Here is a 26,706-nt window from a genome sequence, read left to right as displayed (position 1 = left end):
TCCAATATTATTTATGGTTTGAGCATTGATTTCTATTAAAAACACATGATCTGGTAAAGCAAATTCTACTGTTTGTCCACCTAACTCAAAAGAGAAGAAGGCTTCTAAGGATCGCTGCAATGCTGAAAATGTGAGACCCCCAAATCTCCATATCTTGCCTCATTTAAGTCAAGACTGCAAGGAGCAGTTTTTCCTTTCCCAAACCTAGCATTTGTAATCCTGTGGAATGACCCCTTAACTGTGTCCAACACACTGTTGAGACACATACTCTTCCTACTTACATATTGTACTTTCACATTTTAATCCTAAAGTACACAAACATCTACAGTCCAAGGAAAATATTCACCGTCTTAAAAATCAAGAAGTAGGTTTGTGGCTGAATAACTTCTGGCTAGCAAGCATCACGACACAGCCTTATTGCTTATTTTCTTCATGTAAGTCAGGCCTTATAGTCCCCAAATCCAGGTATCTGGGGTTCTATAGTGACAAAACTAGTCTAGTCTTGTTCTAAACTAATCTTTGTCCTAGTACACAAGGATCTTAGTCTCACTTAATGTAGTCTGTTCTTCACAGTTGTATAATGCACTGGTTAACCAGTTTGCCATCTGTGCAGATTTACTTTATTACTTCTTATGATACAGCTCACAGAAATCCAAAGTTTAAAAAATATGCCCTTGGTGTACATTGCAGTTTGGCACTCTACTCCAAGAGTTCTGATCACCCCTCAGGTTTCTTGTGGTGTCCTTTGAATTCCAGCCAGTCAACACATTCAGACACATGTGATTTTTGGAGAAGTCTCATCAGAAGCATGCCTCATTTCTGTTTGAATTTAATACTGTTTAAATTTGACCTAATTTTGATCAAAGCAGTGCAGTTTATATCAGCATAACCCAATAGTGCAGCTGACAGTCTTTTTCCCCACACTCATGCCATGAGCATCCATGCCAGTGCACAGTCCACATCAGGGGATTGACCTGAGTAAAACCTTTCTTCCTCCCTTCCAAAAAGCCTGGATTAGACCTAAGTAAGCCAGTTCTCCAGTCTAATTCATATGTGCCATGCAACATAGGAATAAGCAGCTGCAGACAGAACCACTGTTCCAGTACTAGCTTACATCAATTAGTTTACATCAAGTTCTCATGGAAGAGTTTTGCCTGTCACCCCATGCTGTCCTGCTCCAGGCTGTCTCTGCAGCTACTCAGAGCACTGTGCTCAGCCATGGTGCAGCTTGTTTCCATGGAGAGCTAGCTCTAAGTCAGGACTGCAGAAACTCTCCTCTTTTACACTTTCTGAACTCTCTATAAGTTGCAGGTCTTGTTGTCTGGCTACAAGCACTTGGAGCTGATGTAGGACCAAAAAGATCATGGGCTCCAACTCCTTCCACTGTTGGTTTCTAAGTCAGTGATCATCCCAGGATGGGGTCCATGCAGCAGCATGTGGCCGTTTTTGTAACGCTGTTGTGTATGTTCACCATGACCCACATAGAAGGAGAATGAAAGCAATGACCTGGATCTGAAGCAACTGAGGCCTGACAGAGATGAAGGATAAGAGGAAGAAAGATTACTTTTCAGGTTACTTCAGGAAAGAGGAAAAATTTGATCCGGAAGCTTTACATTTCAACCGTGACTTGTAGGCAGGTGTTAATTTTTGCTACATTTGTAGGCATTTTAAGCCGTTGTGACACTGCATCATTTCTTTCTTCTGCTTGCATTTCTGTGTGTTGCGTCTTACAGCACAGGCTCCAGAGAGCAAGCAACCATAGCTGCAGAGGAAGTTATTGTTCCTTTGCACTGGCAGCCACATGAAAGCTTTGGGATTAACAGTTTCCTTTCACTCTCTCAACACTTTCCTATCTTGGGCTTGACAGTTGCATGCAGAGAAGTGCAGGGGTGTGTGTGTCTGTGCTCTCTCTCCCAGCTACAAGTTTAACAGCTAAGCCAGAACAAGCAAAGAGGATCGATGGGCCATATTTAAAATCTGACCAGATGCTGCTGTTCCTTACTGTTACCCTTAATTATAGCTCTGTACGCAAAGAGTCTCCATTAAGCTACAACTGTGACGCCAGAGCACTGGGAATTGTTCTGACAGCCTGGCAAGAGCTGGGAGCATGGATGAACTGAAACAAGCAGCCTCGTCCTACATGTTCTGCTCACTGCAGGGTGTTTCACCCTTTAAAACCTCATGACTACACCTGTGATTTCAGGGGCTGTTCTCATGAAACCAGTGTTTCTTTGTCAGAGCAGCCAGGCAAAAATGGTCCTGGTGGGACTAACTATAAATGCAACTCACTTACTGCTACTGCTGGATAAAATTTAGGATCATGTTATATTAAAACAAACATACCTGAAAAGCTGACAGCCCTTTACAGAAGGTAAGAGCAGACCCTGAAACAATATGAGGGTCAGCTCATCTTTGCTGAAGCAAGTTCCAGCATGTAATTATTTTCCAAAGATTGCTGAGCAGTCTGAAATCGCTTTCTAGGCAAGTTACAGGGATAGATGCAGCTCCAGTATGAACAAGTGATGTACATAATCTTATTCCCCATGCATGAGGACATGCAATGAGGTTTTGCCATATATGAATCATATGTAAATGGGCCTAGATCCAGACAAGGAGAGACAGATGTCACCAGTCATCCCTTCCCTATATAACATCAAGAAAAAAAACGTCACAGTGCAGTACTAAGAACAGGAGGCCTAGGCTACAGATTTCTGGGATTTCCCCTTTATTTTTGGTAGCAAACAGTGGCCCTATTAGAAAATATGACCCAAGGATCATTTTCCTCCAGAGCTCTCCACCACAGCTCAGATGGCTTCAGAAGTCAAAAATAAGAGGAAAGCTCTGGAAGCATTGACAAGGCTGATCATGACAGCAGCTTGGCCTGGTTCTTCCTTCTAATTCAGCTGAAAGCTCTCCAAAGGATCAGGAAGGGGACAGAGGAGCAGAGGGAAAGTGGGGACTCAGGAGTCCCTGGGCTCTAACTACTTGTCATCACCAACACAGCCAAGTATCTGAATGGCTGTTGCTGCAGCTGCACTCCTCTGTGCGTTGCTATTGCTCCCTTCGATGTGCTTTGTATTACTGTACCAGGGAGGCAGCTCCTTCCATAAAGCTGGATAAGAAGTGAATTAAATACATTTGTGTTTAAAAAAATTACAACATAACATTTCAACAGTTGTGATTAATTGGTATTTGAAATAGAGAGAAAAATAAAGCCATAATACATTACTCACCCCTCGGCACTTCTGCTGGGACCATATTAGCAAGGATAATATTTACACAAGGACAATTAAACAAAAACACAGTGAAAAACCAAACAACTGTTCTCAAGCACACAGTTACCTGGGGCCCTTGTTCAGTTCTGGCATCAAAGGGATCTCCAACAAGTCGCTTCTTGGCAAACTCCACGCTGCGTTTGACAAACTCTGGATATATCTGCTCCTCCACAAACACTCGCGAGGCAGCCGTGCAGCACTGCCCTTGGTTGAAGAACACGCCTTGATGGGCACATTCCACTGCCAAATCCACTGCAACGCGGCCCAGGAGGGAAAAGCATTACCACATGGACAGTTTCAGCCTTACAGTGTTTCCAGACTTGTTTTTTCCTTTCTCTTTTGAAAGCCTTCTTAAAAAATATGCTGACAAGGGTCCACACCCATTGCAGGCACTCAACAAGGCCTCATACTGCACCCAAACCAGATCTCTTATAATTTCCACCACCCTTCCTGCCTTTTGTCTCAAGGTCTAGTTTGCTGTAGCCCCCGATACTTTCTTCTACAAAGACTCACTGAGGGCAGCAACCAGTTTTTCCTCACAGTGGGAATTTAGACATGGATTCCTAGATACTGTGCATTCGTTCCTGAAAACTAGTTTTAGCAGTGATTGTTTCAAAAGCAACATGCCCTTCTATGGGACAGCTGGGTCAGAGCAGGTCCTTGCAATGCTCACTGTTAGCAGATGGCACAAATTCCTCCAGCTTTCAACCTCCACCATGCTGTGCAGAAGAGTGGAAAGAATTTTCCCCAAGCCACATAAGATTATCCAGCCACTTTGGGTGGTCACAGGTTATACATATCTCCTAGTGCTACTCGCTAATGCAACAAAATCACAACAGGACATGCAAAATTAGTCCAGTAGAGACACACAGGAGCACCACATGGCGTTTTACAGCAAATAAACACAGCAGCCAATACTTACAGTCTGCATCCGCACACACAATACAGGGGTTTTTCCCTCCAAGCTCTAGTGTCACCCTTTTGAGGTTGCTTTTCGAAGCAGCTTCCTTGATCAGTTTTCCAACCTGTAGCATTGAGACACAAAGAGGACACAGGCTCTTTCCCTTGAAAGTCTTAACTCAGCATGTCAAGTGTGATGCTGAGAAGGATAGAAGAGCCTGCTGGGTGGCTGCAGCAGGTGGAAGTCAGGAATAGCACTCTGAAATGGTTTTAGTTTCCTACTGTTGTGATGTGTTGGGGCAAAACCAGCCCCAGAATTAGTGTTTGGTTTAGGCAGATCTGAAAAGATGGACTGTGTGAGAGAGCTACAGGAACTGCATCCTGATGTTATCTGTCACTCAGAGCTGGCTAGTGAGCAACACCAGCAATCAGCAAGGGCTCCTAGATTTATGAGCTTTACTTTAAAAAATTTGGAACTCAACTTCTTAGAGTAGACCTTGCCAAGACAATGATAAGAACTTCGTGTTCCTATCTGTTACCACTCACATACCAGAAAGCCATGCAGAGATTTTGACATTTAGGAGAAAACTACTTCTTTCTGATAGTTTAGGCTGAGCTGCTCCACACACAAGAGTAGCTGAGACATGTTCCTTCCAAGGCAAAACCTGAGGATGGCAACAGAAAAACTGTCTAGCTCTGCTATGGCACTTTCTGCCCAGGAACCTGCTCTGACCATCTGGTAAAATTTATCTGGCCACCATCTTCTGAACAGAAGGATTTACTCTGCTCCCAGAATTTGATCAAATAATGTCAATCTAAGGTTTTTCCTCCCACAGAAAAATTGTTTCATATCAACCATTTTCCCCAAATTTTGACTGACTGTGCTATCTTCTTTTTATACCAGTAACACCGAACCAGCCCTTTCTCTTTCCATTTAACAAATTGTATTCCTTACAGGAAGAGCATAGATGAAGCATCAAAATAATTTAGTAATGATAGAAACAGAGTTAAAACTATTTGGGAGCTTCAATTGTTAAGGCAGGTTATTTTTCTAAGTGTGACCTTATATTTGAATTTCCTCATTTTGTAACTGGTTTTCTTGTATTCTACCTTTGCACATGGCAATCTTAACTTCATTTCTGTCCAAAAATACTGTTGCCCTGGAGTGGAGCTGTGAGCAAGGAAAGCGTGGGGAAGCTGGCTGGCAGTTACAGGTCTGCATTTCTCACTGGTTGCCTTTGTAACTCAAGCAAGACTCCTGAACCTAGCAGTACAGATCATCTCTAATCACTAGACACAGCAGAAATAAGTGATGAATTATGCTGCAAGATACGTGTAGCTTTGCAAGAGGCATTACTACAAGTCAGCTGGACAAAGAAGAGTAAGTTAATAAACGAAGAGAAAGAAACAAATCTAGATGGGAGAATTCTCGTGGAGCCTAAGCTCAGTATTTTCAGGCTGGCACTGAGCCCAAGCTGGAGCTTAAAAACTAAGTCAAAATGTATTTTGAATTAGCTTTACTTCCTGGCTCAGAAACAGTAGCATTATGCTGCAAATACTGTGAAGATGCAACTGAACTCACAGATGGGTGGAGGGGGAAGAAAACACTTCTAAATTATACATGCATTAGCAAAGAATCTGTCTCCCTCGGTGTTTCCTGCACACCCATGGATTAAGAAGACAAGCAGTGTCTATAAGAGTTTTTTGCCTACGGGCTCCAGCAGCTGAGATTTTCCTTCTGCCCCTAATCCACTGGACACTCCTTTTTCATTAAAAGCCCAAACAGACCCATGTGGGCTGGATGAGTCTATAAACTATTGTTTTCACAAAGCCAGCATCTAATCTGGGCTAAAAGTTTCTGATCTAGGATTTGGAGAGAAGCATGTATCTGGGTAAATTCCTAGATTAGACCAACTATCAAGAGAGTAAAAGTTCATTGTGAACTTTTACTTTATTGCGTTTGTGTTTGTTTCAGTGATCCTCATACAGAAACAGAGGCTTAACACACCTTCTCCTATGGGATAAGCGGAGCAGTCAGTATGTACACAAAGCCACTAGATGGTACTGTTGTTAAATGCAGCAGCTTTTGAGTGTTTGCGTTACCTTTACCGACCAAAAATACCATTCAAGGTAATTCATCATCATCACACAATTAGATTACACTCTGCAATTATGAGGATGGACGTAAGAATGGACTAAATCCACAAATGCACAACACGAACAATGTTACTCAAAGAAGTGAAAGAGAAGAGACTATATTTGCCTCATCTGCACCCATTGGTGTCAGCATTTCCATTCTTTGGACACTGCCCCTCTTCAAGGGGTGCATATATATTTCAAGAAAAATCTACAGCAGTGAGTGGAAAGTCATTCACATTTCTAAGCAAGCTTTTGTCTGAGAATTTACAGCAGTGATTACTGGAGATAAATGCATTTGCATGCCACAGCCTTGCTTAATTCTGTGGACTAGGGCAAACCATGCACTTCTTGCCCTGATGTGGGTACAGAAGAAGATGGCTGTAGGTGTCTGAGAGTGCAGAGGCCTTGCTTCCAGCCCTCTCCTAAGCAAGGCAGCCATAGCTATTTACAGGAAAAAAAGTGAAGAGAAGGCGCTTTACTGTGTAGGTCTCGAATGTTAATCCCATCCACGTCAGCAGGGGAAGCCTCAGGCATGGGGCCATTTTTTTATTTAAGTCTTAGTTCCCGAGAAGTAACTAAAGCCAAGGAAGAATTGTTCAGGGCTCTGACTGACATGTTTTCCAGTTGCACACACTTGCAGGGCAGGACTGGCAGGCAAACTTGCCCAGAAGTTCCATGGGGTCAATGACAGGATGTTAAGTCATGGCCAGCCTCTCCTCTAGACTGTCTTGCCTCATGTTAGAGCATCTACTACTTATAGTTCTGATACAAATGTGGCAGTTTGGCAAAACCCAGTTTACAAAGACAAGGGTTTGTCACAAGCAGAAGGACCTGAATTAGACAAATCCCAAACACTTCTGAGAAATCCTGTCACATGGAATGTGATGGGAAATGGTGTTGGCAATACAGAAAGCATCAACATTTCATGGGTCCAGCCTTACATCGATGGCAGTTTTAGAAGAGAATGTAAAGAGGAACAACAGGTGTTTTTATGAGAAGTTCATCACCTACCTTTGTTGATCCAGTAAAGGCAATTTTATCAATGCTGTGATGGGTAGAAATAGCAGCTCCAGCTGTGGGGCCATAGCCTGGCACAATGTTCACCACACCTGGAGGGAAACCCACCTAAAACAGAGGTTAAATATAGCTCTGTAGAGAGAGATTTTGCATGTTCTGGAGCTGATCTGCACCCTGGAAAGCTGCAGTTCAGTTCTCAGGAAGCTCTATATTACTTGCAATTAAGAACTGTGACTTCCAGACGAGGAGCCCACACCAGATACCTTACTGTTTTCCAGACTTTCCAGTAACGTGGCTGCGTGCTACCAGCTGGAGTAGATGCCAATGAAAATAACAGCTATTCTTAGGAAATGCCAAGTTTCAATGAGTTCTTGGAGAAATCCCAGTTTCAAGTCAAAAGAGAGTGAGTCTTTTGGCCAAACTTGCCCCCCACCCCCCAGCTACTGCTGTGCAGCCAGAGTCGAGGGGTAACTGAATGAAGGTTTGTTTTGAACCAAAGTTGATATTTGTGGTACTTCAGGGGCCAGAGGGATTAAGGAGTCAGTAAAACCTCACTAGATGATTGAGCTGATAAACCAGGAATACGAGAGCAGATGGTAACAGACTTATACCAGTTTCCACCACATTTACAACCTACATTAACCAACTACGAATTTTGCCAAAAGAGACAAATGGTAAAACTTTAGGTGAAATTCTAGTGTGAGAAGTGCAGGACTTACTGGTCTGGTTTTCCTTCCTGAAAGAAGAGTCTCAAGGATTATGCTCTTCTAGGTTAACCCTCCCCTACTACTGATCGCACAAAGTTGTTTTCCCTGCAATTTCTAACAGTGGAACTGCAGGATATTAAACGTTCACCTCATTTCTTATGGCTTTTTAATATAAAGTCTCAATAAATGCAGTTGCTCATTCCTAATAGAGAAAAGATAGAAGTAATCGCTCATGCGCTACCTTGCAAAAAAATATATTAATAAGATATTTTCCCATTTTTACTTTTCATAAATTGGAAGGGCAGTCTCATTTCTTCTATGGATGTGACAATGATAACAGTGAGTTTAATAGAGTTTGCATCTTGGCTAATGAGTTTTCAAGAAAATACTGCACGGCAAACTGTGCAAGTAATGGTGTTTGGAGTTAGCAGCAAAGCCACAAGGAAACAAAAAAAATTGGTTCAGGTCATCCTTAGCCAAAAAGTTTTTTTCTGTTTTTCAGCAAAAAGGAAAGCCAAAATATTTTGGTTGACACAAAATTATTTCATTGAACCTAACACACAGCTTTGCTTGTGTGTTAACATCTTCTGTATCCTCTTAAAGCTTTTTAAAAAAGAAAAATCCACTTATTCTTCTGAAAAGCCACAAAGAATTTAGTTAATTTTGGGTGGAGAAAGGAACATCTTCAAATAAAGTTATTCTGCTCTAACTACGCTTCTGCCTTGAAGGACAACTGTGAGAAAAAAGCATCTTAGAATTTCAGCTCAAAAAGTTAATTTCACCAGAACTTAATGTGTTGGGGTTTTTTTTGTGGAAATGCTTTGTCTGTATTTGGGGAACTGTATGTCAGAGTGAGAAAAGCAGTTCTGCAACAGAGCTTAAAAGTCATGAAAAATGCACCCTGTGCTCACTCGCCTTGTGTAATCTTATTAAGTCAATTAACTGCAAGAGATATTTAACTGGTAGTATTTTTGTACTCTTTTCCTGATGGTGAAGCCATGAGTGTCAATTATTAGTGTATCGTTCTCTTTTCTCCCAGGTTAAGCCAAGAAGAGGCAAAATCATCATCGTCATTAGACTGAGCATAATAAACAGACTTTTCCAGCTGAGAGGCAAAAGTGTATCTACAGCCCTTTTAATTTTTCTCACAATTAGTCATATTTGTAGATATAGGAAGTACTGATGAGTCTTGGAGGGTGCTGTGCACCTCTCACCACCTTGGTATGATTCATACATCTGAAGGCACCTGAGATCCTACCTGACAAGCCCTAAACCAACATTTTGAAATTCCAACCTATGGTCTTCCCTTTATGTCAGTATCGAGTTGACTTTATAGGCCAGACATAGCTAAATTGTTCTATGAACTGCAGAAATTATGAAGAATTGTTTCCTGTGAAACTGTCTTGGTTGAATTACCTCACTTTAAAATGGTACAAACACAACACTGCTGTCTAATCACACTTTTTTGTCCCATTGTTTAATAAAACTGAGCTGTAGTCTTCCCCTCCTTCAAGAGAGCGGAAAAACAAAGGGGAGAGGAGAGGAATAAAGGAGAGAAGAGAAGAGAAGAGAAGAATAAAACCACCACTTTTTGTCTCTGCAGCTTTCTGAGAAAGAAGAAAAACTGACAGGTTTTGTGATTTTGCCACCTCCCAGCTAGCCACTGCCAGCCATGGAGGCCTTTGAAGGAAAAGACTGAAGACAAAGGTTGCTCTCACTTTTCTCTGTGGGGCTTTAACAGCTTTAAAACCTAAAAAAAACCCCATAGCCCATTTGAAATACACTCTTGCTTAAAACCTTAAAAGAACAGTACCTAGCCAGGACATTCGGATTTCCTTACCTCCTTGATCAGCGAGCCAATGTACAGTGACGTGAGAGGAGTTTGTTCAGCTGGCTTAATCACCAGAGTGTTTCCACAGCACAGCGCTGGTGCCATCTTCCAAACTAGCATTAGCAACGGGAAGTTCCACTGCAAGAACACGAGGCTGGTCAGATCAGCCCAGCACAGTCACCTGCTCATTTTTCCCACCCTCACAGAGCTCGGGGAGACAGAAGCAATTGGGAGGAATCCCCAAAGAGAAGCAGCTGCTTAAAATACTGTGTTTGGACTACGGAGTATAAATTCCTCAATTTCCCCCCGAGATCCCAAATGTTGCTGGCAGTCCTCGAGCTAATCCTCTATGTTGGACAAGCCTCTGCATGATGTGACCTCATTTTTTACAGGAGTTTGATCACACTTTGTAAAAGATTTTGGCTGTTCACAGAAATTATATTGCAGGCGGTGTCCTGGTGCATCGCTTTCATACCGTGCCTTTATGAGCAGGAATTACAGGGTGCAATGGCTCATTGAAAAAACTCATTTTTCTGTGTCAGGTATTGGGTGAGTAGTTAGTAGTTATATAATATCATTAAATTCCAGGTTTATAACCAGGAAACTGCAGTGGGTTATTCAGTCATGGAAATCCAGGGGAGGTCTTATACTCCCTTCAAATTGTAAATTGCTTCTTTCCAATTAGTTTTCTAATTTGGAATTAGGAACCAGTCCACATCAGTTTCCTCTGTGCTAATCTCCTTCATGGTCATGTGTATTTGTAGATCTTGGAGCCTAAGCAAGAAGTGGAAAATCTAGCTTACACTGAATCTCAGAAAGGTCATTTGGCAGCAGAAAGGATTTCTTCATTAAAAATAATTAATGCTGCTTCAGAGGTGATGGAAGCAGGCCAACAGTAAGGGGACTTCTTGTCAAGACTCAAGCCAAGGGCCTTCAGCTATCGACAAAGAAGCCAAATATGTTAGGAATCCACAAATTGACACTTTCCAATAAATTTGCAGCATGGCTTTTAAGAGATGAGTTCTGTCCTCACCCAGCAGCTCCGAGACAAAGCAGAATTTAGTCTAATGTGCTATTCTTCAACTTGTCTCCTCCTCTTTCCTAGACCTATTTCATTCCAGTGATCTTCTCCAATGGCCACGTCCATTTGTCTTTTTTTTCCTAAGCCTTCGTGAAGGTCTGACTTTGCAGCTTAAGCCATCCACACCTCCACTACTTTTCTACACTTTCAGAGCACAATGTAACTTCATTAGGAGCTTTACGATGCAGAATGGCTGGTGAGAGCAACAGTAAAGGACTCCAGGGCTGTCTCATGACACTACCTTGGGATAAAGCTCAGTCATGTGCTGCACTTTTCTAAGAACTTTCCTTGCTAAGAACGTTAGTTTAAATATAGTCAAGCCACAGGAAAAAGGGAGGATTGTTAATAGGTCTAGGAAAACATATGCAGAATAGTGACAGAATCTCTTTAAATCAAATAGGAAGATACAAACGCACGGACTGGTGTTAGAGATCAAACTGGAAAAAAAATTAAGGGGATTTGTTCTAAGTAAATGGAAGACAGATATGGTTTTGTTGATCCAAATCATCCTTTCTACAAACACAGTGTTGAACCTGAGCCAGATTTGGTTCTGTACTTTCTATCATATCTATTCCTGATATGGGGTCAACCTGAAATATTAGAAGTCCCACTATGATCCCTTATAGTGGCACTCCAAAGCATCCTGCATGAAGGCTTTTAAACAGATAGTTTCCAAAAGCATTGCTGGGTGCCAAAGATGGCTGAAGTGTGACGAGGAGATAACTTTTATTTGTTGATCAATGTGATTAACCTGATGTTTTGATCTTAAATCACAAATTCTAGATGCTCACATTGCTTGTTCAGCCAGAAAAGCTGTGCAGAAAACATCAAGCCAAAAGTCTTAATACTAGTACCAACTGTCTCCTCTTTGCCCCACCCTGACATTGCTAAATCACTGGATATATAAACTCAGCCCTGCTGAAGGAAAAAGCAAAATCTCCCCAGATATCTTTGGGAACTGTTCCAGACCTGGTATTCCAAGGGTCCAGCAAACCAAATATCCCACATGCATTTCTTTCAGTCTCTCCTATAACATTATCCCAAAGGTCAAAAATCTTCCTTAGACTCTTACTGATGCAAGTATCCAAACAGAGAATCTTGGCACACCACCATTTGCCTCATGGCCTGTAGGATACTATGTTCAAAGCATTTTACAACCAGAGAGGAACAAACTATGTCCCCCATGCAGCTGTAAAGTCTTCCTGGCTGTCTGTTTAAACAGAGCAAGCAACACACACTAAAACTGGAGGTATTCCAAGGACTAGCCACACTGTCCTCTCAGCAGAGAATGAGACATCAAGGAAAAGAAAACTCTATTCAAGTAAGATTTAATCACAGAAAGCTCAGAGAACAGCTGGGGGTAATTAATAATGGATGTGATTTAAAACTCAAAACTATGCATCAGCACTAGGCAGCAAAAAGCTAGCACACGTAATGACAAGATGGTTGTCCCAGCAGTGCAAGAGTCTGAGAGCTCTGACTGGTCTCTGGTGACTGGTGTCAGCCTTCGAGGGGAACAGAGCATCTGACTGGAGACCCACCCTTCCCTTGCAGAGGACTTTGTGTTGCCAAGAGGAATTGGCATGAGGGTAAAACAAGAAACTACATGAGGCCACTGAGATGGGAGTTCCCTGCAGAACAGCTGTACTTAACTAGGAAGCAAATGGCTGCAGTATAAGATGGGGAGTGCACAAGGACTTCTGCCAGTTCTAGGGGAGATGCAGGGCACCACCACTGTCACTTACTGGAGTTATAGCTCCACAGACGCCCATTGGTTCGTGCCTGGTGAAACAGACAAAATTTTCATCTGCAAGACAAAGAAATAAAAGACAAAACAGTCAAAATCCTTGCTTCTGCAGAGGGACAAAACAGGCTGGTTTTGAAAATACACCATATTGCTCATCGTGCCACATGGATATCCATTGTCTTAACTTGGCCTCCCCAAAACCATGTTTGAATTTATACAGCTGAGCCAAAGTGTTCTCTCTGTCCCTGACCCAATGGTGCAGTGTGACTGCTCTGGCTCTGCACCCCAGGAAATATTTCACAAAACCTCTTTCAAGTGAGAGAAAACTTGACAGAGTCCTTCCAGGAGTTCAGTGCTTCAGTTCCTGAGGAGTCAACATTTCAGGTCTTCTCATTAATAAAAGTTAAGAAAAAGCACTACATGGTCTCTCTAAACCTTATATTTAATAAAAATTAAGAAAAACTACTACACAATCTCTCTAAACATCTGTGAACCAGCACTGCCAGGGATGCAGGAAGGTCAGTGAGGTGGGAGGTACAGGTGGATTCCACATCAACCCTCTGCCACATTCATGTGGCATCGAGGACAGCATGAGTTCTGCTGCCTTCATACAGTCCTCTCTAGAAACCTCTGACCTCATATTCTCCAGGCTCTTAATCCATTTCAGTGATACCTGATAAATAAACTCCCCTGTTAACATGTGGGGTTTTTTCTTTAAGAATTAGTCTGAATTTAAAACCAAAGTGGTTTCGCTGTCAAAAAAGCAACAAAATAGCCCATCCATTATTTTCCAGAGCTCTATCCAGGCATTGACATTGTTCTCCCATTAGTTTAAATTTTGAAACACCTCTACTTAAAATGCATCCTGAGATAGAAATGAAATACAGGCTGGTTTTGCCTGTTTTCAGAAGCCAATCTTTCCATACATCTCCCTCCCAGCAGGCTCTTCTCTCACCCCCTCAAGCCTCATCCTGTCTCAGCTCTGAAACTGGGTCTGAAGGAACTTACCCACTGGGATAGTTCTGCCCTGAATTTTATCAGCCCATCCAGCATAATATCGGAGTGTTTTTATACAACCTTCCAGGTCAATGAAATAAGCCTGCAGAAAAGGTTTTCCCGTGTCCATTGTTTCCAGCGTCTGAAAAAACAAATTGCATGCACTGTCAGGCAAGTCAACATTTTTTCTTTAAAAAAAGCTTTTAGAGAAACTCCTTCTCAACTTTATTTTGCCTTTTGCTGCAGACATGGGGTTTCGTTCCCTCCCCTTATATTTAAGGAATGAGCTTGTTAATACAAATAAGGTAGAAAGGAGACTAGACAAAGTAACCCTGATGCTTGTGCAAGTTGCTATGGTCAGTGGTTGCAATGAAAATGCATCTTCTGAAGCCCCCAGAAGGTGGCTGTGGGTGGGATACAGGGCTGTGCTCTGGGGCACCACTCAGAAATGATGGGAGTGTCATGACTTCACCATGACTGACCCTCCAATGCAGACGTTCTGGATTCCAGATGGTGTCACTGAAATCAGTCAGACCCACTTTCCTTTTATTTGGAAATCTATTTTTTTTTCTGCTCAACCCTAAAACAAACCTCTGAAAAGCCTCTTTTGTCCACAGGATGCTAAAAGCCACATTTTTCACAGAGTTCTGCTAAAGTAACCTTTGGGCTCAGATCTGTGCTGAGACTAAGACAAGGAAGAAGTTGATTTACTAAAGCTGTGCTGATGCTGAGCAGCTCTAAATAAAGTCCAGTCTCAGCCAGTGTCCTTCTCACTGTTCTGGACATTAGTTCAGTGAATGCTTTGTGCTGTATTCAGGTCATTAAATGGGATATCAGCGCAAATGGCCAGCACATCCATAAAGGAAGCACTATCCCTTGGTAGATTGAAACATCTTTGTTTACATATGAAGTCATACCCAGTCATCTTCCACAGACATTAGGGTCCAAACAGCACTCAAACAGACATTCCCCTTGGAATGACTAGGATTGTTATCCACTCTGAATGCCTGCTAAAATGACTGATTTTTATAAGTCACTACTTAGCATGCAGCCAAGGTGGCTATGGTTGGTTTTCTGCAGTGAAAACCATGCCAAACAAACGCTCCCAGATCTGAAGGACACCAGAAAGCTTGAAACAAGTGTCCTGGTTTACATAAAAAGAAAGGTCCTCTGGAGTCACATGAAAAAAGTGAGCAGAAAATGAACAGGGACTATTTGCAAACACACATATATTTAATTGCTTTTTAATTTCTGGCCAGAACTGCCTTCAGACACAGATTTTTAGTTTTTCCCCTCCTGACACTGGAGGATGTCATGTGGTTAAGAGACACAGTGTTGGGGAAAGAGACCCTGCTCAAAATACTTCTTCAAATACAGTCTCCTAAGCACATCCCATGTACTTTAAGTCCTACTGACCTCAGTGGGACATCAGCTCAGGAACTTGCACATCTAACAGCACTGAATGTCATAAATGCCATTGCACTGAAGACAAGCAGAGTCAAAATGCAGTATTGTACCAGTGAGTGCTCAGGTCTGAGACCTTAGGTATGAACAGACAACAGCTGTAAGCTAAGAGATGCTAGGATCTGTGGGTGCAATTTGGGAAGATGTCCAAGGCCCATAGAGTCCAAAGACTTCTACCAACTGCAGCACATTTTGGCTTGGGTCCTACACCCCTTGTGTTGCACCAGGACTCCTTCAGGACAGGATAGGGAATCATTAGCAATAGTGCTTCAGCGCGGAAGTCCAAGTTAACACAGCTTCATGGCTATAAAGAGATTTTTCTGAGCCAGTACATTCAGTAGGGAAAGAAACAGTTCTCACTTACACACATCTTAAACTTTGGATGACATCCAGCAAGAGAAAGATTCTTTTTCCAGCCCCCATTTTAAAGGAAGCAATTTGCAAATAAGTTATCTTGTAATAAAGAAAGGGTGGTTTTGTTTTGGTTTTTTTTGTTTGTTTGTTTTGTTTCTACTGTTGTTTGCTCTGAGTTTCTTTGTTGGTTGTTTTTTGGGGTTTTACTTGTTTTGGGGTTTTGTTGTTTGGGATTTGTTTCTTTTTATTTTTTGTTGTTGTTTTATTTTGTGGTGTTTGCTTTGTTTTTAAGGTAAGACCTGCAAGTCAGCTATGAACACTGAAGACTGTTAAACTAAGAAATAATATGTTTATTGCTCTGAAAATTTAAGTATTAATATTTGCAATCAATTCAATAACCAGCTAAAGTTTTGGAGAAGTCATCTACTATGTAGCAGAACTAACAGCCTCCTTCTAAGACCTCTAAAATAATCCCGCAGAAAGAGGAAGATGAGCCCTGACTCCTGCATGGACTCTTCTGCCCTTCATGAAGGGAAAGAAAAACATTAGGTAGATATGGATGCAGCAAAATCAGAGGGATGGAGCTGAGTTATCAGCCAACTGCTGCTGGCTTTCCCACCAATCACAGTACTTACTGCCAGGATGACTCTGTCTCGCTCAAGAAGATCAGCCAGCTTGTGCAGGAGTCGCCCTCTGCTTAGGGCATCCATCTGTCTCCATGGAGACCCTCTCTGGAACGCTGCCTTCGCTGCTTCCACTGCATTATCCACATCAGGCTAGAGCAGCCACACACATAAGGAAAAACCTTAAGTTACAAGGAATGAGCTGGACAATGGCACAGAGACCCTACTGCTGCTTCCTAGATGACGCTGTGGTGGCTCAAACCAAGTTGTCTGACAAAGCCACTTCCATTTTACTCCTGGACTTGGACTCAAGCCTGCAATACATTTCAGGTTTGGCCTGGGCTCATCAACAACCTTGAGGTCAAAGTACCAAAAGGGTCTTTCAAGGGTAATTTTATATATCTGCCTTGTTCATAAAATAATCCAGAATCATGTTCCTGCTGATACAGGGTGTAAGTAACACCAAGGGAGATGGAGAAACAAGATCCCAATTCTGTTCCCTAAGTGTGACAGGCCATTGGCCTGCATGAATCAGCCTCTTCTAAACAAGTGTGGGAAGGGAAGTTCCCCATGAGAGAGATTGTGATTTTATCCAGGGGAACAATCAGAGCTCAGAGCCCACCATTCAGTACCACTAGAACCCTTGCCAGGAACAGTTAACACAGTAAAAAAGCTCCCTTAGATCCTAGATCACCCTTCCAGAACATTTCTACCAGATGGGAAGTGTTTTGTTATTTAGTGCTATGACAAAGGCATTTCACCTACACAGACTCTCCTGTCATCTCCCAACTGCTTTACTGTGCTCTGGACCAAATCTAACTCAGTTTGCCCAAGTTATTACTCAGGTGGGCAGCAAATTCCCTCTCTTCCCACACCACCACCCCTAGAGAAGCTTCGTGCATTTGCTCAGGCCACAGCATGCCCTGGACTCCTCCCTACATACATTAAAAACGTGAAGCCAAGGGCAACCTCCTGACCCAATGAAGTCAATGGGAATGCTGCCATCAACATCTATGAGGCCAAGATTGTACCCCAAGCATACATAAAGCATGCTTCACCCTGGCTTTGGACAGAATCCTGCTCTATGTAATGTCTGGCACAGCCCGTGCCTCACTTCAGCTGATGGAGAACTTGTACCTCACCGCAATGTGTGGCTCAAAGGGGTGGGAAAGGAGGGAGGGTTGCAGGCCTTGATTATTCCTTGTAGCACTTCACCAGTTGCTCTCATTTATGTCTTATCTCAAGCCTCCTCGGGATACAATTATGAAGTAAGCCTCTGCACTGATCCAACGAGGTCCAGCCATTCTCCCCCCATGAGGACATGTGTGGTGCTCAATCAAGAAAAATGTTACAGAAAGACATGTTGCCTTCTTAGAGCAAAAATTAATGGAGAAAATAGGAAGTCACCACCCACTGAAATGGCATCTTACACTAAATTTGGCTCCTTTTCCTTAAAAGAAGATTACACAGCTTTAAAACAGTCTGACCTATACTGCCAGGAAAAGAACCGTTTGGAAGGGCACTGATGGGGAAACCACTGGGGGAAACTTGTGCTGTTATGAGGGGTTAAGAATGGCTCTGGTCAAGCAAGGGTGCTGGCGAGGCAGAGGTTCCCAGGAACAGGTATGAAATGCCCAAGGACTTTCAGTGCATGCCCAGTTCTTCCCCATCCTCTAAACTTGGGACCACCTGAGCCTTGCTGCAGCTCCTGCAAATACTAGGTGTCTTCATTCTTGACTCAGACACGCTGGGTACACACAGCGGCTTGGACACTACGGTCACCATCACACAAGCAGACTTTCCCAAAACACCCTGAGGGGCAGCACTACCAAGTGAGATCTTCTGAGCCTGCACAGCATCAATAGGCCTGTAAGACCAGCAAAAACAAGGAAATTCTTCAGGAAGGGTGAAATGCCATTCTTAACCCATCCTGTTATGACTAGGCATTAGGGGAGTCTAAATGGCGTGTTCATTGCAGGCGTGTTGCAATAGGTAGGCACAATGCGTGACAAAGACTCGTAACTGTCAAGGTGCCAGGGACACACTGTGGTATACAAAACCGCAAGTAGAAGGAGGTTCATGCATCCTGCTGCTCAGTTCTGATCTGTATAGATTTATTGAGTATTACATAAAAAACTCTGCTAAGAGAATATCAAGATTGCAAAGTCAAGCATTGCAGCATTGGGAAATGTCTGCAAACCTTCATACCCACCCTGGATGTTTGCGTTATGATACAACCCCCAGTTACACAACCGCATACCATTTTCCCCTGAACAAACTTACACCGTTCTTTGTTTTCAGCTACCTCCTCCACCTTCCTCCTCTACCTCCAGTCCTGCTCATCACAGCTCCACTTCTATCCTGCCCCTTTTTCCTCTCTCCTGCCAACTGCAGAGCACAGAGGACACCATCACCCCACTGGCTCTGTGAGTAGGAAAGACACCTGAAAACAAACAGACAAAAGCCTTGCTCTGCTTTATTCTCAGTGTGCATAACTGCTCTGTTTTGGCCTGCAAGGAGACATGCCAGGGATGGAGCATACCCAGCATTCACAACAACTACAAGCAGCATCTTAGCAGCCCATAGTATCCAATGAAGTCTAATGAAGTAAGTTATCCCTTTTCTGTTATCAACCTGGCAGACACTTGTACACCAGGCCAAAAGCCTCCAAGAATCCAGTGGAAGCATTTGCTGGTTTATTTTCAGTGCTTCTATTTCCACACAAGACTTTTCTTTATCTGTTACTCACTGTAAACAGAACATAAATACCTATATACAATTAATTGATTCAACATGCAACTTATCCACACTGTGATCTATCCCCCAATGACCTCACCAAGGGCAATTCTATCTTAAGTTCTGTAACTAAAGAACAAACAGCAAAACCTTTGCTCCTAGCCTCATAAAGCTTTGTCCAGCACCATACTACACTGTCATTGCTGAGATATCAGCTGCTAAATTCCCACCCCTCATGTGCAGGCTAAGCAAAACATGTTCTGCACAGCCAGAGAGGGGCAGGTTTCTGTTCAGGGCTCAGGAAGTGGAGTCCTGGTACCAGCCTGCTGCAAAGGCAGAGCCAGCCCTGGCATGGCACAGCTGAAGGCAGAGACAGGACCAGGAACAACAACCCCTGTGGTGACACTGACCAGCACAGCCAAGACACTGGAAAGCACCACTAAACACAATTGATCACTTTCTGTAGTACCTCCAACAGACTGGAGTTACAGACCTAGGAGGGGATGCTCAAGGAGGGCAAAGGAAGTGTCAGGGGACTTAGTTTGCTCAGAGGACAGTGGGACATGGCCAAGCGTCACCAGCAACAAAACAGCTAGTTTGGGATGCTTCTCATCTCTGATTCTGCCTTCTAACTATTTAGAGGAAAAAACAGAACAAAACCCACTTAGAGTAAAAAAAAAAAAAATTTATTTTCTTTTTTTAAATCTGTGTGATGTAAAGGGGTGGAAGAAGAGGCTTTTGGCACCCAAGGTGCAGCTACCTTATATTCTTGCCTGCAGTTATTCTGTGCACCGAGGTAGCAGGCACCTATGCTGAGTAGCCACGGGCAGAGGGCTCCACTGACTGGCCCCAAGAAAAGTTTTACAGGGACTCTCCCACAAACTGGAATCTGAAAGCAGCTCTTGAATTCAGGTAGGGACGAGTCTCAAGGAGGCAAGCTGCAAAACTGGCCTTTTAGTTCTACATAACAATTTTCTTTAACCAAGTCATGAAGAAGCAGGCTTGACATACTCATGTAATGCTCTGTAACTGCTTGAGGAGGCACTTAGCTCAGGCAACAATGGCAACGTCATGGTTTCTGCCTAGCAAAGTGCAGTTGCTTCAATTAACTTTCAACTCTACAGTTTACATGCCACTGCAATTAAACAGTTGTGTCCTATCCAGGTAGTATAAAGGAATTACACATAATATTTGGTTCTGCCTCAATTTGTAGTTGCTCCATGGATGCACAGATCCCCTGTGGCAATAAGTCTCCCAAGGGCTGCTTTAGTGACATCCAAAATGAACAGCTACCTTACTTACGCACCATCTGCATGCAAGCTGGTGACTTGCATTGCAAATCAAGTTTTCTCCCATCTCCAGAAAAGTCAGGTTCTATACATAGTTCTAACACCAGAAAACACATTGTCCCTGCTCAACTAGTACCACTCCTACTAGGGAAGGATCCACAAACCAGCTACCTGGTTGGAAACTATTCACTGAGCCTCACAAGTGCTGGACTAGCTTAGACAAGAGAAAGTTACCACAATACAGGCAGAAATGTCCACGCTGCCCACAGCAATGAGCAGCCAAAGCCCTGGTACAGCAGAGAAGCTGTGAATCACCATCCCGTGACATACTGCAAAAAGCCAGCTCTTTACCATAGATCAGGCCAGATGGCCCGTATGTCATGAGCTGTTTTGGACAAAAAGTGTCACATATGACTGTTCCTCACCTCAGACTGTTAACAAACCCAAGCAGTTATGTCCCAGGGTACTCTGCGGTGCCCAGGGCCAGGGACTACTGAAGTTATTAAGAGATACTGGTTTGGTTTTGACTGAGAGTTGCCACATTTGTGCGGGACACCAGAACCCACAACAGCAGTTGAAAAAGCAGCACTACGGCAGATCTCTAGCAGAAAGCAGGCAGTGTTTACAGGACCAAGCTCTGCGTCTCCTGAGCACTCAGATTATTTGTTGATTGTGTTTAAAAAAGGGCAAGTTGCAGTTCAATGTCCCCAGCACGCTGCCATGCAGCTGGAGTATAAATCACAACCAATATGAGGCCTCAGTTCTGTCAGGGATGTTCATGTACCATTATTCCTATTTCCTCAGATCAGCTGCTTCTTTCCACCCTGTAACGCAAGAACAATGCTGAGTCTCATTTCTCTGACAGTGTTCAGCAGCAGCTCCTACCAGGGAAAGTGACTCTGAGCTGGACAGGACTAATCCCACCTACCCTGTGTAATTCTAAAATGGCACATCTAGAGTCCCAGACATCCAGCTCGCAGTTTGGCCAGATGGACACTATTGTTAGAATACAGCTTTTCCTCTGTGTGCTTCCCTGCAAAAGCAAGTCCCTTAGAAACTCCCTTTTGCACTGCCTTTCCAACAACACTTACCTTGTCTCCTTCCTCAATGTCACAAATTTTCTCTAGCGTTGAAGGGTTGTAGGTGGGGAACTTCTTTCCACTTGTAGACTCATGCCATTCATTGTTAATAAATATCTGAATAGAGAGCAAGGGGAGAGGGACAGGGAGGAGAAAAAAAAAAAAAGTGATGCAGACAACACAAAAAACCCACAAGTACTACTCAAAGGGCCTGGGACTCTTCAGTGTTCACTGATGACAAAGGCAAGTATGTTTGTGACATATTTGCGATACAGACAGCATTTATCCAAACTGGAACCTGAGCCAGAGAACAGGCAAAAGTCTTCATGCACCCAGTTAGTTCTGAGCAAGAGAAGGACAGAGGATGGGGCCCACACAGTATAACACCATAGTTCGGCAACAAGAAACAGTTTTTGAGATACATCTCCATGGGATCAGCAAGCAGACACCATGAGAAACTTGTATGGTTCAGGCAAAAGTAGCCCCTTGTTACATGCTACAAGCAAAATGTCAGCATACAATATTACTTGGTTGCTTGTACCCTGCCCTGGGCTAGTTTCACAACTTGTCCCCCCACAAGCACTGAAGGGTAAGTACTGGCTCAGTTCTACCCCACCATCCCTCGTCACAGGCTAGATCAAGCCTCCCACGTCACTTGGAGTAATTTGTGACAAGATTTAAGTGTTTCAAAATATTGCATTTCCAGAGCAAGAACAAACAGTCCCAGTGTTGTGTAACTGAAAAATGCATTAAATACTAGAGTGTTGTTACTCACTGTAAACAGAACATGAATACCTATATACAATTAATTGATTCAACATGCAACTTATCCACACTGTGATCTAACTTGGCAGTGTTATATTTTATAAATACACTTTAAATAAGATTAGATGAAGTAATCTTTAGTAGCCTGTTAGCGGCTGTAAGCTAGTACTTTTACTTGGAAGTCGTCCATATTTGCAATCTTGTTTATGAGTCTCTACACACCAGCAGGAGATTAATGTTGCATCCCTTGCATTTGGAATTCCCACTGCTTTGGGTCATAGTTTTCTTTCCTTGGGGAGCTTTTTTCCTGAAAGGAGTTTCTCCTGACTATTTCTGCAAAAAGCATCCGAGATGTAACTGGTATAGAAGCTACACTTTTGGATCTACCTTTTTCAGACAGGCTGAAGCGGGACGGGGCAGAGGGGGGGAGGGGGAAAGAAGAGTTTTGCCCAAAAGGCTGCCAAGTGAAGTCACAAGAAAAGATACAATGTTAGAAATATTAACTAACTTGACACTAATGCTCCCAAACTACCTCTGTTATCTGAGTACTGTATTTTAAATATATATTAATAAAATAACACATTTTAACTTCAGTTTTCCTTTTTTCCACTAAGAAAAGAAGTCACATTATATATGCGGGAGATATGACAGGAGTTGTAAAATTGCAGCATCAAACTAAAGATTGGGGAAGGATACCCTTTTTCCTTTGCATTCAACTTTAATTTTATGTGAAAGGGTTAGGAAAGCAATGTTCCTCTATGAAGTAGTAAAACATAAGAGTGACAGCATCAGGCTGTTTTAAATGTAACATATATGCTGATATCATTCTGGGAATCACAGCACATAGCCCAAGTCTTCGGTGCCAGGAGTTGAAATCAAACAGAACAGCATATTGGTGGTTCATTCTTCACACCCAGGATTTGAGACACGGGACTGTGGACAGATCACTTCCATCACACGTCCATGACAAGCATTAAGCTGCTCTATAAGTAAGACCTTTGTTGAAAATTTTTTCCTCTCCCCTAGGCCCGTAACTGGTAGAACCAAAAAATAGAAATCTCCGCTAAGGAGAGGAAAGTGTGCCGTCAGCTGTAAACATCTGGTGAAACTCAGAGCTTGCAGAAAACCCCTCGCGGTTTTATGAAAACTGACTGCTGCTCATTATTTCCTCAGATGCACCAGGAGCATCAGATCGAATGTCAAATTCACACTTTTAATTAACATTGATTTCCATTGTTAAGAGACTACCTTGGTACATGTAGTGCACAGAGTCTCTGGCAAAACTCTGGAGAACAAAAAATACACATTTTAAAACATACATGACTGCAGGATCAGATCCCAAAGGAGTATTTAAAAAAGCATTCACAACAATAAAAATAACAATAAAACCAGAATGTTTGGATGTTTAGGGAAAACTCTAATGGCCAGGTCCATTTTGGACACAGGAAAGAGCTGTTTGTGCAGCATTATGCTGTCTGCAATCAGCAGCTGCAAATCCAATTTGCTGCTAAATAACAAGTTTATCTTACAAATAAAAAGCAGATAAATTTAGGATGTTAACCTTAATCTAGTCCAGTGATCGCTACTAATTGTTAACCCGTTTCAGTACTTCAGATCAACACCTCAGTGTACAAGCTATTGCTGTTTACTCCTTCTTACTGCAAGAGACAGAACTTCAAGTTCTGCTTTTTTTTTTTTTTAATACTTAATACAGAAATGTAACAGTAATTAATATGTTCATTCAGGCCCTCCAGCTCTTTTAGCCCAGCCACATAGTTAGTCAAGGCTACCCAGCAGTGTAACCAGCCAGGGTATTTTCCCCACTGCACAAGACAGCAGGTCAGGCTGTTGCAGAACAAACAGTGACCTGGCTATAGCAGAGCTACGGCTGCGCTAGGGAGCGGGGATTTCTGCACCAGCGCCAGCCTCAGCCCCGAAATACAGAGTTATCGAGCTCTGGAGCCTTAGGTTACATCTGAGAGGCTGGGGGGAATAGTTTAAAGAGAAGCTTGATGGAGGAAGGGAGGAAGGGTGCAGGTTCGTGTGTGCCTGGTGCCTGGCTCCTTGTCCCACAGGGCGGTTGTGGAGCAGCCCCAACGGGATGGCGAGTGACCAACAAGACATGTACGAACACCACTCCTCTTCAGGAGCTGTGGGGTGGCCCCCACCCCATCACTGATCCCTTCCTCAAGGCCCATTCCTGCAGGACACCAGCCATCCCTCACATTCCCTGCGCCCTCCAGGACACAAACCCAGCCCCTGACACTGAACACCCCTCCCAGAGCTCCACACTAGGCCAGGGGTGGCCGAACACAACGCAGGCAAGTGGCTTCCTCACAGACAAAGCCCTTCTGCCTGGGCTCACCCCATCCAAACCTGATTTCACTGAGCACTAACATAGCACGGGTTCGTGAGCACTAGGTGGGAAGATGGCGGCAGGGCGAGCGGGAGGGGACAGGCCAGCGTGGCACCACTGCCTGACACAGTCAGGGAGAGGGGCCCATGGGCACCCTCACAAGTTTGTGTTTTGTTTTGTTTTTTAAAAATAAAAAAACTACAAAGATAGTTTCATGGGCTTTAAGGACTGAGGTGACTGCAGCTCCCCTAGAAATGTCACAGTCATCTGCTTGCACCAGTCACTCAATCACATTTACACCCTACAAGCCTACCATCTATGGCAGCAAGAATTAAAAAAAAAGTGAAGGAGAAAATTTTCTATTAAAAAAAGTAACACCTCACCACTAGCCTGGCTCCATCAAGCATCACCAACACTGCAGCAAAGCCCGCTGCCCACCACCCGTCGCCAGCTCACCTTGGTGTACTTCACCTCCAGGCTCCGCAGGGGTCGCGGCAACGGCACTTTCCTGTCAGGCTGCCCGTTCTCCACCGCCCCGTTGACGGCGGCCATGGCCGCGCCGTCGAGCCCCCGCCGCCTTCTAGCCGCTGACAGCCCGCGGGGCCGCCTTAAGAGCGGCGCGCGCCGGCCGCCGCCGCCCGCCTCCATTGGCCACCGCCACGCCCCGCCCCTCCCCTCGCTCCCCGCCCCGCCCCGCCGCGGCCCTCAGGTAACGGGCGGCGACGCCCCGCCGAGGCATCGCGGCCGCTCGCGGGGCGGGGGGCGCCCGCGGGCTGTGCCGGCACCCGCGGCTCCCTCAGCGAGCCCCTCGGGGCTCCGCTCAGGGCTCCCCTCGTCGCTTCCCTCAGTCCTCTCCCTGGGGCTCCCCTCAGTGCTCTCCTTGGGGCTCCCCTCGTCGTTTCCCTCAGTGCTCTCCTTGGGGCTCCCCTCGTCGTTTCCCTCAGTGCTCTCCTTGGGGCTCCCCTCAGTATTTCCCTCAGTGCTCCCCTTGGGGCTCCCCTCAGTATTTCCCTCAGTGCTCCCCTTGGGGCTTCCCTCAGTTCTCCTCCACTCAGGGCTCCCCTCAGAGGTGGCCATTAGGTTTCAGCCTCTCTCCCAAAGAGGTCAGAGAAGGAGGGGGCCCTGTCGCACTGAGCAGAGCAGCCACCCTGGACAAAAAGTGTCACATCTGACTGTTCCTCACCTCAGACTGTTAACAAATCCAAGCAGTTATGTCCCAAGCTACTCTACAGTGCACCAGGGCCAGGGACGACTGAAGTTATTGAGAGATACTTGTTTGGTTTTGACTGAGAGTTGCCACATTTGTGCAGGAGGCCAGAACACACGGTACCAGTTAGAAAAGCAGCACTGTGGTGGATCTCTAGGCAGTGGCACCAGGGTGGACATGGGAGGGTGTGCACTCTGCTGCCCGCTGCGTCCCATCAGTCACAAGAGGACATTTTCGGGGGTTTCCACAGGAATACCCTCACCCTCCCCAGGCATGGCGTGGGGAACTGGACTGTCTGGTGGGCTCACCCCTCTATTGTCACGTTACACCCTCTACCTCCAGCTACAAGGGTGTTTCTCTGCTGTTCTGGTGCCACAACTTCCTCACCCAACTGCTGCACCCCGTCCTTCACCTGGTGCCCCTGCAAAGCTTCTCGGGGCTGACCAAGAAAAGAGGGGAAGAGGGTTACATCAAATGTCTGATGTGTGGCTCGCAGCAACTCCTCCACACCTGCGTGCATACATGAGTCCGGGGCCAGTCTGACCACCCCAGTTTGACTATCCCAGTGAAAGGACTTCAGCCTACTGAGGCAGGACCAGGCCCTTCAGCCGAAACTTCTGCAGCCATGAGTAACCGATATACTTGTGCCCCACACCGTCAGCCTCCAGCACACTGTTCATAGTAGCATACTCTGAACACTGAGAAAGATGCTGTCTTTCAAGAAGTCCTCAAGGATATGGAACATGTCTGAAGTGACAGATCTAGGCTCTGTGCCTGGACAAGTTCATTATGTATTGCTTAACTTCATTCTGAATAAAATATGTGTAAGTCTTTGCAGGCTGGGGGCCAGGACACTAGGAGACCCTTACACCCACACACACATGGAAGATAATACAACATATTTTCCATATAACAAGTGGCAAGATGCCAGAAGTTATCTTAAAAAAAATGTTCCGCAGAATTTGTAATCCCCAGCAATAGTCAGCACTTTGCTATTAAAATACTTAAAAATATGTGCTTCCAAAGGCAGATAGTCTGTGATATCATAGCGGCATAAGATTTAGTGCTGATTCAGAAGGGAAAGTACCACTGATGAATCAAACCCCGCTTCCTGCAGCTTGCGGGGTGTTCTTGAAGGTC

General features: G+C 44.2%; 1 protein-coding gene across 2 annotated transcripts in view; it reads right to left on the bottom strand.

Annotated features, from left to right (window-relative positions):
- ALDH1A3 (aldehyde dehydrogenase 1 family member A3) overlaps window positions 1-24,911 on the bottom strand; it is a gene marked incomplete at both ends in the record, with an annotated part of 32,124 nt that extends 7,213 nt beyond the window's left edge. Inside the window, 9 exons of one of the 2 annotated variants that reach the window (XM_080351549.1) lie at window positions 3,343-3,527; window positions 4,198-4,300; window positions 7,326-7,439; window positions 9,879-10,007; window positions 12,696-12,757; window positions 13,706-13,835; window positions 16,147-16,287; window positions 21,251-21,355; window positions 24,816-24,911. In XM_080351549.1, coding sequence (XP_080207675.1) covers window positions 3,343-3,527; window positions 4,198-4,300; window positions 7,326-7,439; window positions 9,879-10,007; window positions 12,696-12,757; window positions 13,706-13,835; window positions 16,147-16,287; window positions 21,251-21,355; window positions 24,816-24,911 — 1,065 coding nt within the window. The remainder of the gene's footprint in view (window positions 1-3,342; window positions 3,528-4,197; window positions 4,301-7,325; window positions 7,440-9,878; window positions 10,008-12,695; window positions 12,758-13,705; window positions 13,836-16,146; window positions 16,288-21,250; window positions 21,356-24,815) is intronic. The other variant, XM_080351550.1, reaches the window with a different exon arrangement.
- Between the last annotated feature and the right edge of the window lie 1,795 nt (window positions 24,912-26,706).

This window comes from Nesoenas mayeri (assembly GCF_963082525.1).
Source record: "Nesoenas mayeri genome assembly, chromosome: 11".
In the NCBI taxonomy this organism is placed as follows: domain Eukaryota; kingdom Metazoa; phylum Chordata; class Aves; order Columbiformes; family Columbidae; genus Nesoenas; species Nesoenas mayeri.
Note: the sequence above shows the minus strand (reverse complement) of the source record. Positions and strands in the feature narration are given on the sequence as shown.